Below are 18,266 nucleotides of genomic sequence, written 5' to 3' on the forward strand. Positions count from 1 at the left end.
AAACATTTATTCTACAAAAACGCTACGAGATAAAATAACTTCTATTACGACACAAGAAAGGGGGATACCGAACAGATTTTGTTCACAGTGTTTTAAAAATGACATCTTCAAGGTGGTGGCCATCATTAGCGATACGCTCTTCGAGACGATTTCTGAACGCTCATGTGACTCGTTCGGCCATTTTGTGGTGAGTAGCGTCTTTGAGGGCTTTGAGGTTTTGAGGTCAGTGTGTGTGGACCTTTGACTTGAAGTCACGAATGTCACATGATGATGGCATTTCAATGAGCGGTTTGCAGAATGTTGGCACACAACTCTATACAGCTCACTCTCATTTGCCATCATTTTGTACAGATGGCCAACATGAAGGCCACCCTACATCGCCGTGCAGGGAGATCAGCTTCCCTCAGAAAACTTGCATGGATCTCCGCCCGGCCGTATGAGCTGTCACTACATGCGTCCCCCACATCCATGTCTTCCAGTTCTCCAGCATTTCCATGTGACATTCTGAAGTGACGGTGACAGTTGCTCCCCCCATAAGGGCCTATGATGTCAAATTCTGCCACGGCGCCCCAAACTCTAACCCGTGTGCTCACTGTGCGGGGTCTCAGATGAAGTTCACCAGGGTTAATTTCAGCCCAATAGCCAAAGTTTTGCTTATTTATGCCACCATTCAAATGGAAATGTGCCTCGTGGCTGATGTCACATGACGATGGCATCTCGATGAACGGTTTGCAGAATGTTGGCTCACAATTCTCTATGCTTCTCCCAGTCTCTCTCAGTGAGATCTTGCACTGCCATCATTGTGTATGGATGGAAATGAAAGTCCTCATGCAAAATCAGAGACGTGTTGGAAATGCCGAAGGCAGACATGTGCTGAACGTCTAGCAAACTGCACAATGGATGTGTTCAGGCGTTCGTAGAGCCCGAGGACGGCCTGCAGATTTTCTGTTCAGTGTTGTACACCCACCTGTCTAAATTTAGAATTGTTTTCCGATTTGGGACTGCGCCGTTAGGAGGAATGCTGAAGTGCGTTCAGAAGGTGCGTTGTGTAGTGATGATGGATTTGCGAAGAGCGAAAGCAACGGTGCACAACGGACCAGGGCATGTGGCCGATTGAAAAATACAACTGATCGCCTATCAGAGGACCTCCAAGCACCCACCCAAACCCACTCGGCTGCCTCTGACCTTGAGAGATGGAGTACTTCATTTTGGCTCACCCTGTATCTCCCAGAATCCCTTGTGATCTCACAGAGTGAATTGGCAAGTTTAGTTTGGGAAATTGACATGTGGGCCTCATTGCTAAGACTGTTGCCCCCGCGACCCGGCTTCGGATAAGCAGTGGGAAAGGAATAAATAAATGAAACGTTAGTCGTATTAAAAAATAATGAAAGAACATTTCATTGTGGGATGGCACAGTGGCGCAGTGGGTAGCGCTGCTGCCTCGCAGTAAGGAGACCGGTCTGGGTTTGCTTCCCGGGTCCTCTCTGCGTGGAGTTTGCATGTTCTCCCCGTGTCTGCGTGGGTTTCCTCCCACAGTCCAAAGACATGCAGGTTAGGAGGATTGGCGATCCTCAATTGTCCCTACGGTGTGCTTTGTGTGTATGCCCTGTGGTGGGCTGGCGCCCTTCCCAGGGTTTGTTTCCTGCCTTGCACCCTGTGTTGGCTGGGATTGGCGCCATGCAGACCCCCATGGTCCTATGTTAGGATATAGCAGGTTGGATAATGACTGACTGACGTTTCATTGCTTGTCGTCAGTCCAGTGCAGTAATTTTAATGAAGATCTGAGATGTTGTGGTTACGGTTTTAAAAAATTTCATGGTGATCTGCCATAGCAGAAGCCCAGTGAAGAAGATAGCAGGGGTTACCCAGAACTCGTTCAAGCTTTAGGGTCCCCAAATTAGTGGCCATTGTTGTTCCACCTTAAGGCTTTAAATATGTCTTCGTCCAAAGCTTCAGATGACGCACCTCACAGAGCAATTTTTGACAGTGTAGAAGTTCCAAAGTCCTGCTTACCTCGACGTCAGATTGCTAACAAATGTGAGTTTCTTCTTCTTTTCTCTATTTACTTGAGGAAGACCTTGGTAAGATGTGTACTGGAAAGTGCTGCGGGTTCTCATTAGGAATTGGATGCATGTCGTCTTTCACCATCTGCCCAGATATACAAGTCGACCTCTGCTTTTACATTTAGGGTGAACCAGGGTTGCATGGCGTTAAAGGAGGGAAAGGTGAGCCAGGGCAAAAGGGTGACAGAGGACCCCTCGGCCTTCCCGTAAGTACAGAAAAAGTCCCCTTTCACCTTAAAAGTCATGTCACCTCTGTCTGTGTCCTGTCACTCAGTCCGACACCTCCAGGGTGTCTTTGGGTTTGTTTTTTTATCGCTTCTTCCTTTCCCCGCGGTGGCAAGCATTTCTCTTTCTTGACAGCCCACCTCCTGTTTGACCCAAAGTCGAATCACCTCTGCCTTTATATGATTGGCTGAAATGGACCTCTGAAGGTTCACATTTACTGGATTCTTTAGCTCCATATTTCGGAAAAAAATCTTTTTTTTTTTTGTTTTGCAAATATGTTGAAATTTGCAGTGAATTGATCCCACGAAAATTGTCTTAATCTGAGAAACTTACAACTCTTTTTTTTATAGAAGTGCTGATGTCTACTTTAAATGGTTTACTGTGCCTATTAAAATTCTCTATAAATGGTTTGAATTTCCTCTTTATACGACACTAGAATCCCAGCGGATTTCATTTGTCTTTTTGGACGTTGATCGACAGAAAAAGTCTTTTTAATGTCAAAGTGAAAACAGGGCTCTGCAAAGGGCAGACAATGAATTACAAATATAAAGCACAAAGTTATCGACCCCGGAAGTACTTAATATGACTCCCCTAAATCCTCAAGGGTGCAGTGCATTGCTTTTAGAATTCACAGAATGAGTTCAATGGAGGTCACCTGCCTGGGGTTTCCATGGATTGTGGTGTAAACGCACCTGACTGTATACGGAGGTGGCGTAACTCGACTGTCCCCGAATGAAATAGATAACGGCACGCAGGACCTGGAGAAGTGGCGGAAACTCGTTCTCAAACCGCGCAAAGTCTCCAACTGAATGGGCAGCCAATCGGTGATGATGCTGATGGTATAAGGAAGTCCTAACTTGTGGTGACCCAGTCTGGTGGCCTGTCGTAAACAGTGAGGACTAAAGAACTCTCCATGTCACTCCAGGTCGGGATGGACAGAAGACAATATCCAGAAGGTCCACTTGGAAACTTGGTGCAGGATAAATTTCATACAAACATTAGGAGCTTTTTCTTTACACAGAGAACCACAGACACATGGGATTGGTGACCAAGTAGTGTGGTAGACAGGAGGACTTTAGGGACCTTCAGAACTCAACTTGATGTTTTTTTGGAAGACTAGGTGGTTGTGTCCCCTACTCGCTTCACACCTGACTGTATACGGAGGTGGCGTAACTCGACTGTCCCCGAGCGAAATCAATAACGGCACGCAGGACCTGGAGAAGGGGCGGAAACTCGTTCTCAAACCGCGCAAAGTCTCCAACTGAATGGGCAGCCAATCGGTGATGATGCTGATGGTATAAGGAAGTCCTAACTTGTGGTGACCCAGTCTGGTGGCCTGTTGTAAACAGTGAGGACTAAAGAACTCTCCATGTCACTCCAGGTCAGGATGGACAGAAGACAATATCCAGAAGGTCCACTTGGAAACTTGATGCAGGGTAAATTTCACACAGACCTTAGGAGCTTTTTCTTTACACAGAGAACCACAGACACGTGGGATAGTGTGGTAGACAGGAGAACTCTAGGGACCTTCAGAACTCGACTTGATGTTTTTTTAGAAGTCTAGGGGGCTGTGCCCCCTGCTTGCTTCGCTCGCCCACCACCCCTCAACCCATTGGGGTGCATTGTGCACCAGCCACTTCACGTCTCTACTGCGAACGCACGCTAAGGTAATGCGGTTGGATCAGCTGCTGCTGGTGAGCTGCGTGTTTTGCTTGTCGCGCTGCGCGTCAATCATTTAAAAGCCTGTGCAGCCAGCTGACCTGTTGTCTCGCGGGTTGTTAAAGTGTCTCTGAGAAAATCACGTATCGTCTCCTTCCAAGATTTTTTTTTTATAATAGAGAGAAATAAGTGGATAGGACTGGCGAGGTTTGTTGGGCTGAATGGCCCGTTGTCGTCTAGCTTGTTCTAATGTAAAGTCACTGAATTTCCAGTGTAATAACGAGACAAAATTACAAAAAAGGTTTGGATGCTTGAATAATATAGATAAGAAAACAAGACAACGAGTAGTCATATTAGACTGAGACCACAACTGATCTGAATTGTATTAGGCAGTGTGTCGGTTTTATAGAGGAATGGCAGGAAGGGGTAGGAGATGGAAGAGAGGTCATCTTAGGGCCCAGAAGTACTGGAGCTGGAGTGAGGGCATCAGGAGGACTTTTCTTCTGAGGGTCTGTAGAGGAAGAACAACAGGCATTAGTGCTCATCATCAACCTCCGTTCCGGCTTATCGTTCTCTTTAGTGAAGTCCATCGACTGCCTCCCTTTTGCTCGTGCGTGACGCCAGTTAAATCAATCCTTAACAAATGGAAAGGACCGCAGACAAAAACTGAGTGATCGTGAAAGAAGACAACAAGGGAATGAGGCTGCCAAAAGACCCCTAACAGCTGTGAAAGAGTTACAAGATACAGTAGTTGAGGTTGGGGAGACCGTGCAGACAGCAACCATGGCCTGATGTTTCACCAGTCGCAGCTTTAATGGAAAGTGGCAAAGAGAGAAAACAGACTGGATATCTGGGCTAGAGTTTGTCAGAAGGTACACAGGAGACTTTAAAGTCATCTGGGAGAAGGTTCTGTGGTCTGATGAGACCCGAATAGAGCCTTTTGGCTATCAGACTAAACGCCACGTTATCCTGCACCTTGTCACAAACTGGGGATGGGATGTTTGCCGTCGAGGCTTTGAAGCCTTTAACAGATGAATGAAGCCCATTGTTTTGAAGCAGAGTAACGAAGTCTTACATTTACGTGACCGGTGACGTCACTGAAGCACCAGCCGCACTCCGACTGCTTCATAGCTTTGCACTGCCCCACTTGCTTTGAAAGGGGATATGAAACTACCACTCGTATTTTATGCAAAGAAGACATTGAGTTAAATTAAGAGTCCAGAAGCATGGAGCCTGTCGCCAACAATAAAATAAATGCCATGCTATACTGTTCTTCTGTACTGGAACGTCTAACTTCTACTCAAAGAGTACTGTTGACACATTCTCTAAACTCTCTTATGAGTGCCCAGTTCCATAAGCTGGGCATCTCCTAAACTCTGTTACGATTCTCTTTGCCACTAACATGATGGAAGACAATTCTTAACCTTTCACATTGTCTCACAGCAAAAAAAAATCTCCCTGATGTGCAAAGTTGTCATGACGTAATTATGAATCAGTGGTGGCTTCGATGGATCTCCGTTGTTGTTGTCGTCGTAATGGCGCAATGAGTAATGAGTTACATCAGCTTGGGGGATGGGTCACCCGCAGTATTAGCTGGCATTCTCTCATTCAGTTTCAGTTCCAGCTTTAATGGAGCCAAGGAAAATGGCAAACCTGGTGGAGTCTTGCATGAATTCCAACCAGTGCGGCAGCAGCAAGTGGTCCTAAGGATAGAGAACTACAGTGGAACCTCGGTTTGCGAGCATAATTCGTTCCGGAAACATGCTCGCAATCCAAAACACTCGTATATCAAAGCAAATTTCCCCATAAGAAATAATGGAAACTCAGATGATTCGTTCCACAACCCAAAACTATTCATATAAAAATGATTAAGACAAAATATAAAGTAAAATACATAATACAAATTAACCTGCGCTTTACCTTTAAAAAGAATCATGGCTGGTGTGAGTTTCTAAACTCATGTGGGATTCCACCCAACAGGACGACACGCGGAAGAGCGTCCCAAAGCAATCGCAGTCTCCCAGCGCTGTAGCAGTTCGCCGTATAAGCGCATCCAAAAAGATCAAGCAAGAGCAAGATGGGGACTCGCACTTCACAGCGCACACACACACAGTCACAATGCTGTAGTAAACGGAGAGACGCGCTGGGCGAGCGAGATAAGGAGAGAGAGAGGGAGACATGCTGGGCGAGCAAGCAAGCAAGATAAGAGAGAGCAGGTGCTGGGCAAGCAGCGAGATAAGGAGAGAGAGAGAGAGCAAGCAAGCAAGATGTGGCAAGCAAGCAAGATAAGGAGAGAGAGAGAAGAACCATCAGCTCAATTGTGATCACATGACACTCAGCAGACAAAGTGTATCCATGCGGCTCGTATTGCAAGACATCGCTCGTTGATCAAGTCAAAATTTATTAAAAATTTTTGCTTGTCTTGCAAAACACTCGTAAACCAAGTTGCTCGTAAACCGAGGTTCCACTGTACTCAGAAAAGTCCATTGGCACTGGTGTGATGCTACAATATTCACAATGGCAACCAATTACCATATATGCTCCAATAGAGGCCCCCTGGCGTTTACTTGTAAAACTAGCCTCGGCTCCCAGCGCTTAATAGAGACCGGCTGCTATTAGAGACCGGCCATTATTAGCAAAAACCTTCAGAACGCAATTTTTTTTCGTGCGTGTCGGTACAGGTAGGTACACAAAAATATCGGCTAACATTACAAACAGCTTCTTTATTTGAATTTCACATGCTGCATAAGATTGTTAAAGATAAATGGCAATGTCTTTCTGTACCTTCCGCTGCTATTCATTGTCCAAATCCGCAATGATGGCTTTGTTGTTGTCCAGTTCACTATCGTCTTCCTCATTTTCCAGGTTTCTCCACATTTTGGTCAAGCCGGCACAAAAATGAAGCAGTTTTAGAAACCGGTGTATCCGTATTTCTTATATATGCAACGTGCTGATATGCACATGTATTACACACGTCTATAAAGATACAGATGATTACAATGTGCGCTAGTAGGCAAATATCAAAGACCCGGCCACTGTTACAGTCCGACTCTGAAGCCCGGCACTTGTTAGAGACTGGCGACAATAAGAGACTCCGCGTTTAAGGAGCATATACGGTACATCTTTAGGACTGATGACAACATAATTATATGATAAGATTAAAGAAAAGTACATAGAGTGTTCTTGGGCTTCTAGCATTTTAGTGCACCTGTCCGATTGTAACTGTGTGATCAGCAAAGGATGAAGGCTACTTGGGCTGTGTCGAGCTCACAGCTGCAATGATTTTAGTAACCCACCAGATGTCACTATTTTTGAAGCTTCAGATTGTAAAAAAAGGGAAAAGGTTTGGGACAAAAAGGGAGCCTCAACGGTGGAACGGCCATCAATGTTCCATTCTGCAGAGGAAGGCATTAGAGCACAAGTCCAACCCCGGGTACAGCAGGTGATTACCATCACCAGAGCCCTGATTTTACCTCCCAAGTGCACACGCATAACAGGATCGTCACAATCAGTAAGAAGTGTCAGAGGCTTCATCCACCGGTCACTATCACAGACACACCATCTCCACCGTGAAGCATGGTGGTGGCTGCTTTGGGCTCTGGGGATGTTTCTCTGCAGCAGGCCCTGGAAGGCATGTGAGGGAAAATCCTGGAGGAAAACCTGACGCAGTCTTGTAGAAAGCAAGCAAATCAAAGAGCCCGAGCATAAAGCCAAAGCTACACGGGAATGGCTAGCGAACAACAACAATGTGAATGTCCCAGAGTGGCCAAGTCAGTGTCCAGACCTCAATCCATCCGAGAATTTGTGGCTGGACTTGACCAAGGCTGTTCATCCGCAATCGACATGACACCTGGAAGAGCCTGAGCAGGTCTGAGATGAAAAAAGACAAACGGTAGAATCTAGATGTGCAGATCGAGAGAGAGAGACCTGTGCACACAGACTTGTCATGCCTGCCATCTACAAATATTGACGGGTTGGGGAGTGGGGTACGTATACACTTAATTATTTTTTTGTTTTATATTTGTCCTTAATTTCAAGCATTTTGCAGACATTTGATTTTACTTTGACATTGAAAGTCTTTTCTTTTGGCACTGTATACTACTAGATGGTATGCGATGCCACATTTCAGATGGCACATACAAAAGTGGTTCATTTTGCTTTCAGTCACAGATAAGAAATTGCTATCATTGATCACTCAAGCTCGGCTCAGTTTCACTCATTTTTATGTCATTTCCTAATTGTTTTTGGTCACTCGTGTTTTGTATAATTTGTGACCGGCCATTAGGTACATTACAGTAATGTTAAGATATTCATAATAACCAAGGCCAGGCACAGAATTCTGTTGTCTTTAGATGTACAATGTGCTTTTTGTTTAATGTAATCATAATAATGAGCATTTAATACTGTAAAACTGACATCAAGCTCATTCTGAGCACTGGAGGGCAAGTGAGAGAAAAAAAAAGCTTCGAAACCCAATAGTCCTAAGTGGAGTAATTGATCTCTCATTCTCAGAAGACACATCTGCTGTGTGCACTAAATTATAAACCGTCATTGTGAATTTCCCCTTGGAATTAATAAAGTATCTATCTATCTATCTATCTATCTATCTATCTATCTATCTATCTATCTATCTATCTATCTATCTATCTATCTATCTATCTATCTATCTATTATATAGCGCCTTTCATCTATCTCTATTATAGAGTGCCTATCTATCTATCTATCTATCTATCTATCTATCTATCTATCTATCTATCATATAGTGTCTATCTATCTCATCACGGTGTAATGAATTATGTCTAAAAGTTCAAAATGTATAATGACTACATATAACAACAAGAGATGAGGTGTCCCAGCAAATTCACAGGAACGTAATGATTGGCTGCTCACTGCTGGGCAACTTCTTTACTTTTCACACAGCTTATTTTGTCGTTGCCTTATCTTCTGTGCACAAGGTGCTCTGTCCGAAGACAGAACCTGTCGTTATTTTACAAACAAGGATTGGGAGACAGATCAAAATCAATTAAACTGAATGTGATTGTAATCAGAAATTCAAATAATCATGGACTACATATATGTCCACAGTCCCAAAAGGTTATAATAGAGTACAGAAATCTCGTTTGGAGAAAGTGATATAGCAGACGTATCCAGACATAGTGGACGTAACCGCTTCCCGCACACAATACATCTAGCTCCTGCTTCTTATCTACCAATTGTGCTGCCGCTACTGTACTGTACTTTCTTTTGTTATTTTAGTGTGAACCTTCCCTACTTACAGATGAAAAGTTTACCGTATAAAACAGTGTATACTTCAACTTGTAGGCAGCTATACCCAATGTCCCACAACTGGACACTGGAGTGTTGTAGTGTTATCTCTTTGTATCCCGTATAGCTTTGCTAAGTACAGTATATAATGTCCAAATCATGTAACGTAACGATCATTGACGTTAAGTGACGCATACCTGTATATCAGTGTTACTCAACCTTTACGTATTTGCGACCCGAGTTTTCATAACAGTTTTAATTGCGACCCCCTAACGTTTTTTTGAAATCCTAATAAAATGTATTCCTATATTTTTTGCTGCTAATACAGTGCTACAAGTTTTATTATACCTACTTAACTTTTATCGACATTTATCTAACTCTATATTTATTTTTCTAGTATCAGAATGTAGTTTAAGTTAATTTGTTTTGGTTTGAATAGATGTATTTTTCAGATTTTCAATTCTTGTCTTCTTTTTTTTTCACATTTTCGCTCCCCCTTTTTTGTTACTTGCGGGGGTGCACCTCACAGGTTGAGAACCGCCGCCGCATATTCAAAACTTGTTTAATGTGTACGTGTCATGGGCAGGATTGCTTGTTTTTTTTTTTCCCCACGGCCCTCCAGTTTCACAGAGGAACATCATAACTGATCTGCCATGTTGAATGTGTATATCTGTTTCTGTTTCTGTGATTTTAACTGTGATCATTAATTAAAGTTCCTTGTTTGAAGACAATAACACTCATTTTTAATAATCATGTCAAATGAATGTGCCCATCTCACTGTGTACTAATCCCGTGTTCATCTCACCTATGTTATCCGTCATAACCATACAGGGAGCATCTGGCTTAGATGGAAAGCCAGGACCCCGGGTGAGTTCATCAAAGATCCATCTTCTCTGCACGTCAACCTTGTGTCTTTGCTTTCTGTGTAACAGTTGTGTGACATTTCTGTTCCTTCAGGTCCTGTTTGCCTTGTGGTTTAAAATTCATTAATCCTTAGAGGATTGGTCCTCTTTACTTTTGTTGTTATTGGTGCTTATGTTAAAAAGAAAAAGACGAGTGCAGCACTAAGGTCCTCCCTCATGTTAACAGCTTTCAGAGCATAGAAAATGAAATAACTGGAAAGGAGTGACGAACTAAGGCTGGAATCTGAACCCCCTAATGCACAAAACAGAAAGGGATCACTGCTGCCATGTTGCGCCAGTACACACAGGCTCAGGTCCTTGTCTGCCATCCATGGTTGTTTGCTGGCAGAACGTCTTAAGACTCCTTTACACTGTGAACATTTTGTTATGTTGCAGCCTTATGCTAAAATTTTTAACCCTCGTCTGAGTACCTCAAATCGCTAGCGACCCACGACATCCTGTTGGCAACTCTCTCGGTGTCATATGAGACAGTGTGGACACAGTTCCTCAGGTATGCCTCATTCATGTAATCCACAACAATTCAGTACCAAAATAATTTAAAATTGCTTTATTTTCATCATTTATTCACATAAAGTGTATGGGGTCACTAGCGACCCCAACTGCGGTAAAGCATCAGTATTTTTTCCTGTGCATTTTAAACACTTGCACAAAGCATGTTTTTTTCAGGATTTCTTTGTAGCTCCATATGTTCGATAGATAGATAGATAGATAATGTGAAAGGCACTATATGATAGATAGATAGATAGATAACGTGAAAGGCACTATATGATAGATAGATAGATAGAGTGAAAGGCACTATATAATAGATAGATAGATAGATAGATAGATAGATTAGATAGATAGATAGATAATGAAAGGCACTATATGAGATAGATAGATAGATAGATAATGTGAAAGGCATGATATGATAGATAGATAGATAATGTGAAAGGCATATGAAAGGCACTATATGATAGATAGATAGATAAGGCACTATATGATAGATAGATAGATAATGTGAAAGGCACTATATGATAGATAGATAGATAGATAATGTGAAAGGCACTATATGATAGATAGATAGATATATAATAGATAGATAGATAGATAATGTGAAAGGCACTATATGATAGATAGATAGATAGATAGATAGATAGATAGATAATGTGAAAGGCACTATATGATAGATAGATAGATAGATAATGTGAAAGGCAGATAGATAGATAGATAGATAGATAGATAATGTGAAAGGCACTATATGATAGATAGATAGATGTGAAAGGCATATATGATAGATAGATAGGCATGTGAAAGATATAGATAGATAGATAGATAGATAATGTGAAAGGCACTATATAGATAGATAGATAATGTGAAAGGCGCTAGATGATAGATAGATAGATAATGTGAAAGGCACTATATGATAGATAGATAGATAGATAATGTGAAAGGCACTATATGATAGATAGATAGATAATGTGAAAGGCACTATATGATAGATAGATAGATAGAAAATGTGAAAGGCACTATATGATAGATAGATAGATAGATAGATGAAAGGCACTATATGATAGATAGATAGATAAATAATGTGAAAGGCACTATATGATAGATAGATATAGATAGATAGATAGATAGATAATGTGAAAGGCACTATATGATAGATAGATAGATAGATAGATAGATAGAAAGGCACTATATGATAGATAGATAGATAGATAATGTGAAAGGCATGATATGATAGATAGATAGATAATGTGAAAGGCACTATATGATAGATAGATAGATAGATAGATAGATAATGTGAAAGGCACTATATGATAGATAGATAGATAGATAATGTGAAAGGCACTATATGATAGATAGATAGATAGATAGATAGAAAATGTGAAAGGCACTATATGATAGATAGATAGAAAGATAGATAGATAATGTGAAAGGCACTATGATAGATAGATATCCATTCATTCATTCATTAACCGACCCATTATATTCTAACTACAAGGTCACGGGGGTCTGCTGGAGCCAATCCCAGCCAACACAGGCCGCAAGGCAGGAAACAAACCCCGGGCATGGTGCCAGCCCACCGCAGGGCACAAACACACAATAGGGACTATTTAAGATCGCCAATGCACCTGACCTGCATGTCTTTGGATTGTGAGAGGAAACCCACGTAGACACCGGGAGAAATACACACTCCATGCAGGGAGGACCCGGGAAGTGAACCACCGTGCCGCCCCTACCCCAGAATGACAAAGTGAAAATGAGATTTTAGCGAATGTACTACCAATAAAAATCTGAAATATCCCAATGACACAAGACCCTTTCAGAACCATTTAAACTCTTTGTTTTGTCTCATGTGAATCCCACACTACTGAACATTATTGAGGTGTATCTACGCCTTGCTTGGAGTCCATCTGGCGTGATTAGGAAAGGCACACATCCGTCTGTAGAAGGTCTGACAGCTGGTTAGGTCTATCAGATGTGCACAAATGTGACATAAGGTCGAAGGGCAGACTTGTGTTGAGGCAGAGATCAGAATGAAATGAAAGATGTTTGAACAACCACGACTCTTCCTAGAGCTGCCTGCCCAGCCAAACTGAGCAATTGAGAGAGAATGGCCTTGGTAAGAGAGGTAACTCTGGCTGAGGTCCTGAGAAACTTCCAGAAGGACAATCACCACTAATCTAGGCGTAATGGCAGAAGGGGCCAGATGATACAAGAAAGCCCCCTTGCAGTTTGCAAAAAGGCACCTAAAAGACTCTCTGACTTTGAGAAAAAAGAATGCCTCACAGTTAAGAGACCTGTCTGTGTTCGCTTCCCAGGTCCTCCCACCGTGGAGTTTGCATGATCTCCCCGTGTCTGCGTGGGTTTCCTCCCACAGTCCAAAGACATGCAGGTTAAGTGCATTGGCGATCCTAAATTGTCCCTGGTGTGTGCTTGGTGTGTGTGTGTGTGTGTGTGTGTGGTGTGCTGGCGCCCTGCCCAAGATTTCTTTCCTGCCTTGCACCCTGTGTTTGCTGGGATTGGCTCCAGCAGACCCCCGTGACCCTGTAGTTAGGATATAGCGAGTTGGATAATGGATGAATGGATAATATAATATAATATAATATAATATAATATAATATAGGGTGGCACGGTGGCGCAGTGGTAGCACTGCTACCTCGCAGTTAGGAGACCCAGGTTTGCTTCCCGATAGTTAGAATATAGCGGGATTGATGTTTTTTGCTTTATTAGTCTGGGGTATTGAGTGCTGCTTGACAAGGAAAAAGTAAATTTAAATGGTTTTAGCATACGGTTACAACCTAATGAAATGTGTAAAAAGTGAAGGGGTCTGAATACATTCTGAAAATCCATTCGTAAAATCAACCCACCATCAGTCTCAGCCTCTGGTCCACCTGCCAGTGGAGTCCTCACCCCAACTCCATGTTCAGTTGGTCTTCCCGGGTCATTAATCACACTGTCACAGGCAGGTATAGAAAGCCGCACACCCAGAGGGCACTGTGCCCGTCAATGGGCTGCAGAGCTGACTTTTAAAAGGACGACACACTGCCACCTGCTGGATTAGACTTTCTGACCACGCCTCCCACACCGCATCATTGCCTCATTTGCATGTGGGGAATCACATGCTGCCCTCTATGGACTAAGAGGTGTTTTGCTGCACCACTGACCTCTCATAGCCTTTTCTCTTTTCCAGGACGTTGGCGAGCCCTGCTCTGTTGTCCTCTGTCACTTTGTACCTTTCTGTGACTCCATTCTTCACAAGCCCAGCCATCATATAAGCTGCCGAGCAGCCCTGACTCCTCTTATTGTCAATGAAGTGTGACCAGGATGAGTGTTGCTGTTCACTAGTGGCCATATAGACATGAAAGAATCCATGATGGAAGGGCACCACTGCTTTTCCAGGCTGCTGACTGCTTAGACAGAAAAGTGCCACCTGATGTGACCCCATTTTTATAACTTCAGACATCAGAGTCAGCTTTAACGATTTTAACGGGGGTCAAAAGTCAAGCCAAATGACCCCTTTAATTGGCTAACAAAAGATTACAATAGGCAAGCTTTCGAGGCAACTTAGGCCCCTTCTTCAACGCAAGATCTTGATGAGGTGGTGGCTCAGTTGAGCCAAGTGAGTGTAGAATTAACCTTCGGCAGTGGACACCAGTATTCGGGATCGTCTCTTAATATCTTGCTCTTGAAGCTTTGGCAACACTTTTCTACTCCATTAGGTCTTTTGTCCTCCTAGTTGTGCAGGATGCTGAAGTAGAAGACCACCATTGTTGTGTAGCATGACGTGAAACCTTTGGCATAAAATTAACAGCTTTGTGATTCATCTTTAGGGAATGGATGGTCCAGTTGGTCCCCCTGGTCCAGCAGGTCCCAAAGGTGACAGGGTAAGTGGAGACTCTTTTTGTTTGTTCTCTTTGTTTCATTGGACAAATTGTGAACTTAGAATTCTGCCGGGTTTTTCCTTTTAAAGTTGAAATGATGTAGAAATTGAAGTCCTTGCACTGGTTGACCGCCTCATGGAAGTGGTGTGGCTGCGGTGGGTGAGGCCAGCTTATGTAAGCCTTTGAAAAGAAGCTGACCCCCTCATGTGTGTGTTTTTTAACTTTAGAGGTGTCATTTGTTAGAGCTAAACTAAGAAAATAGCACATGTGGGGGGCTGTTTGAATTTTGACGGAACAAAGAACTGTGACTGTGCACGTTGAAAATGGTGGAGTGTAAAGAGGTTGTGCTGGTACATCCCGAGACTCCTGTAGTCATGTCCAGCTGCCTTCTGTGGAAGGTCTTGTGGCTTAGTGGTTAAGGTTTTGGACCACAAGGTCTTAGCATCATAACTGGACACTGCAGGCAGAAGCTCGGAGTCCTCTCTCTGTTTTCCTTAGGAGACCGTGTCCCTGTGACTTTGGGTGGTGACATCCTTTACATGTCCTGGTCCTCTGTGACAGCCAGTGCAACCTTCTATGCTGTAGTGTGCTGGTCCAGTAACATCACTAAGGCAGAACAGAAAGACACTATCTAATAGATAGAGAGACAGACAGATAGAATAAAAAGACACTATATAGTAGATAGAAGTGAACGGCACTATATAACTGATAGATGTGAAAGGCACTATATAACTGATAGATAGGTAGATAGTGTATAGATAGAATAGAAAGGCACCATATAATAGATAGGTGCAAAAGACACTATATAACTGATAGATAGATGTCAAAGGCACTATATAATTGACAAATGGATAGATAGACTAGAAAGACACTATATAACTGATAGATGTGAAAGGCACTATATAACTGATAGATAGGTAGATAGTGTATAGATAGAATAGAAAGGCACCATATAATAGATAGATAGATAGATAGATAGATAGATAGATAGATAGATAGATAGATAGATAGATAGATAGATGTGAAAGGCACTATATAATTGACAGATGCAAAAGGCACTATATAATGATAAACAGATGTGAAAGGCATTATATGATTGATAGATAGATGGATAGATAGACTAGAGAGACACTATATAAATGATAGATGTGAAAAGCACTATATAACTGATAGGTAGTGTATAGGTAGAATAGAAAGGCACCATATAATAGATAGGTGCAATAGGCACTATATAACAGAGATAGAATATAAAGTCACTATATAATTGGCGTGAAAGGCACTATATAACTGATAGGTAGGTAGGTAGGTGAATAGGTAGAACAGAAAGGCACTATATGATAGAATATGATTGGCTTTTTTTACAGAAGCTCGTTCCATAATTAAATGCATGAATAGATAGTGTGGACGCTAGAGGCGCTTCTGCCCCGTTGAACCCACCAGACAGACATCCCAGACACACTTGTAAAACACCAAGAAGATTCTTTAATAATAATTATTCAATAAAGTGCACAAAGCACTGCACACTACACAATTTTTCAATAATAAATCAATACAATAATCAATCACAATAACCACAATCCTCCAGTCCCAGCAGCTCTGTCCTCCACCACCGAACTCCGACTCCGCCTGCTGGGGTTTCCCAAAGTCCTTTTAAAGTCCATGACCCAGAATTATTCCATCTCCGGGTCAAACACCTTCTTCAGGTGCCCTAGAAGTACTGTGGGTTTCCGTCCTCGTGACTCCTACGTACTTCCGGGTTAATGTCGTGATACTGTCTCCCTGGTACTTGGTGAGCTCCCCCTGGTGGCCCCCACGGCACCCAACAGGGCTGAAGAGCCGGACTCCATGTCCCATGCTGCCCTGCGGGTATCTGGGGAACCATTTCCGTCCAGGGGAGCTTCCATCTAGTGTCCTGGGGGATGTAGTGCCCTAAAAAGGCTCTTTCTTCCAGATGAGGGATTACCCGGCCAGACTGAAACACCGTTTGTCCATCTCAATAGATACACACACACACACACACACACACACACATTATGGTCTGAAAGAAAACTTCTGCCTTGGCAGTGCCAGGCCCAGTGTGGTGTTATACAGTACAGGTTGTACTGCTGTTGGGATTATGGACCCCCAGTCACATTACTTGACACACTTCGCTTTGTTGAAAGTAGCATTGTTCATAATGGCACTCAGTTTTGTTTTAATTCTGTCTTCCTCTACTACCTCCAGGGGGTCCAGAGTGTGTCCCATAACTGAGTTTGCCCTTCTTATTAGCTTGTTGTTTCGGTGGTCCTCTGTTGAAGTGGTGTTTTTAACAGCCCAGCACATCACAGTGGCCATCACAGAGTTGTAGAAGATGTGAAGGACGTCACTTCCCACATTAAAGGAGCTCTGTCTTCTAAGGATGAAGTGCCTCCTCTGCTCTTTCTTCTGTAGTCCCTCGGTGTTCTAAGATCAGTCCAATCTGCCACTGATGAGGACCCCCAAGTACCTGTACTTGGTGTTCATCACCTCCACATTCACACCCTCGAACAGTGACCAGACATGGAGGCTTGTTGGTGTGGTGAGAGTGAATAAGCAGTTCTTTGGTTTTGCTGATGTTACGTTGTACAAAATTCTCAGGGGTCTCCCCCTAACTCTCATCTCTTGTTCTCACCCCCCTCATCAATAGACCCCATAAGTGCAGAATCATCTGAGAATTTCTGCAAGTGAGCTGACCTGCTGTTCTATTTCTAGTCGGAGTTGACCAGAGTGAAGCAGACAGGCCTGGCCCTTGTGGTGCTCCAGTGTTGCCCACGTAGTCCTTTAGTCTTGCAGACTGATGGTCCACCAGACAGGACACCACAAGCTCACCCTCCTGCATGTCTCTGAGCTGACCCCTGAACAGAGATAGCTGTAAGGCACTGGAGACATCAAAGAGCATGACACTTCAGGAAAGGCCCACCATATGGACAAGCTAATAAAAAAGGCAGGCTTGGACAAAAGTGCAGGGCCGTTATGAACAATGCCGGACATCCTCCCTGTGACACACTGGCATTGAGGACTTTTCCGGTAGGACTGTGTCAAGAAACGTGACTTGGGCTCCTTCATACCTAAGCCATGATGCCTCACAATGACTGCTCGGCCACTTTTGCTTTAGTGTCAGTCTTTGTTGTCCACACTGTGCCTCGTCCATATCTGTAGAGTCAAACAGACGGATTTCGTATCTGAGTTCACGTGGTGTTGTTTGACAGGACGAATCTAATAACATTAGATGACAGGTGACACCGGTGGCCCCCGTTCTGCTACGGGATTCCCTTCAAGCTGCTTCTGTCACTGTTGGAGGAGCTGCAGTGCTATGACAGCCCACAGCCATCATGTCACCTGCCATCCCATTAATCATTTAAAGGTGAATTGTGGTGGTGGAACGTTCAGCTGAGGACTGTGCTGGGAGAGCCCCTCTGGATAATTCATGGCAATTTGATAGCCTAGGTGGTCCTGTTCTGGAATTTAATCGAGCACATCGAAGCCTTGGATCAGGCCACCCAGCAGGATTAGGAAAACGGACGGAAAAAGACTGGGGACGCCCAAAATGACAGGCAAGTCCCACCATTTATGTGAGCTGTAAAAGATAAAAAAGGAAGTCGAGTTCAGGGCCGTGCGTAGATTAAAACATTCGGAAGATTTCAATGAGCGCAGGCCATTCAGCCCAACCAAGCTCGCCAGATGGTGCCAGGAATACGTGCCACTGCCTAGACAGGGTGATTCGAATGTGCGGGGTCCTGACGTAG

General features: G+C 43.4%; 1 protein-coding gene across 1 annotated transcript in view; it reads left to right on the forward strand.

Annotated features, from left to right (window-relative positions):
• The window catches only part of LOC120532231 (collagen alpha-1(XXV) chain-like), a 632,315-nt gene that overhangs the window by 608,401 nt on the left and 5,648 nt on the right, over positions 1-18,266 (forward strand). The window contains exons 30-32 of the mRNA XM_039758080.1: positions 2,189-2,269; positions 10,044-10,079; positions 14,452-14,505. Of these exons, the coding sequence (XP_039614014.1) occupies positions 2,189-2,269; positions 10,044-10,079; positions 14,452-14,505 (171 nt within the window). The remainder of the gene's footprint in view (positions 1-2,188; positions 2,270-10,043; positions 10,080-14,451; positions 14,506-18,266) is intronic.

Source organism: Polypterus senegalus, chromosome 7 (assembly GCF_016835505.1).
Source record: "Polypterus senegalus isolate Bchr_013 chromosome 7, ASM1683550v1, whole genome shotgun sequence".
NCBI lineage: Eukaryota > Metazoa > Chordata > Cladistia > Polypteriformes > Polypteridae > Polypterus > Polypterus senegalus.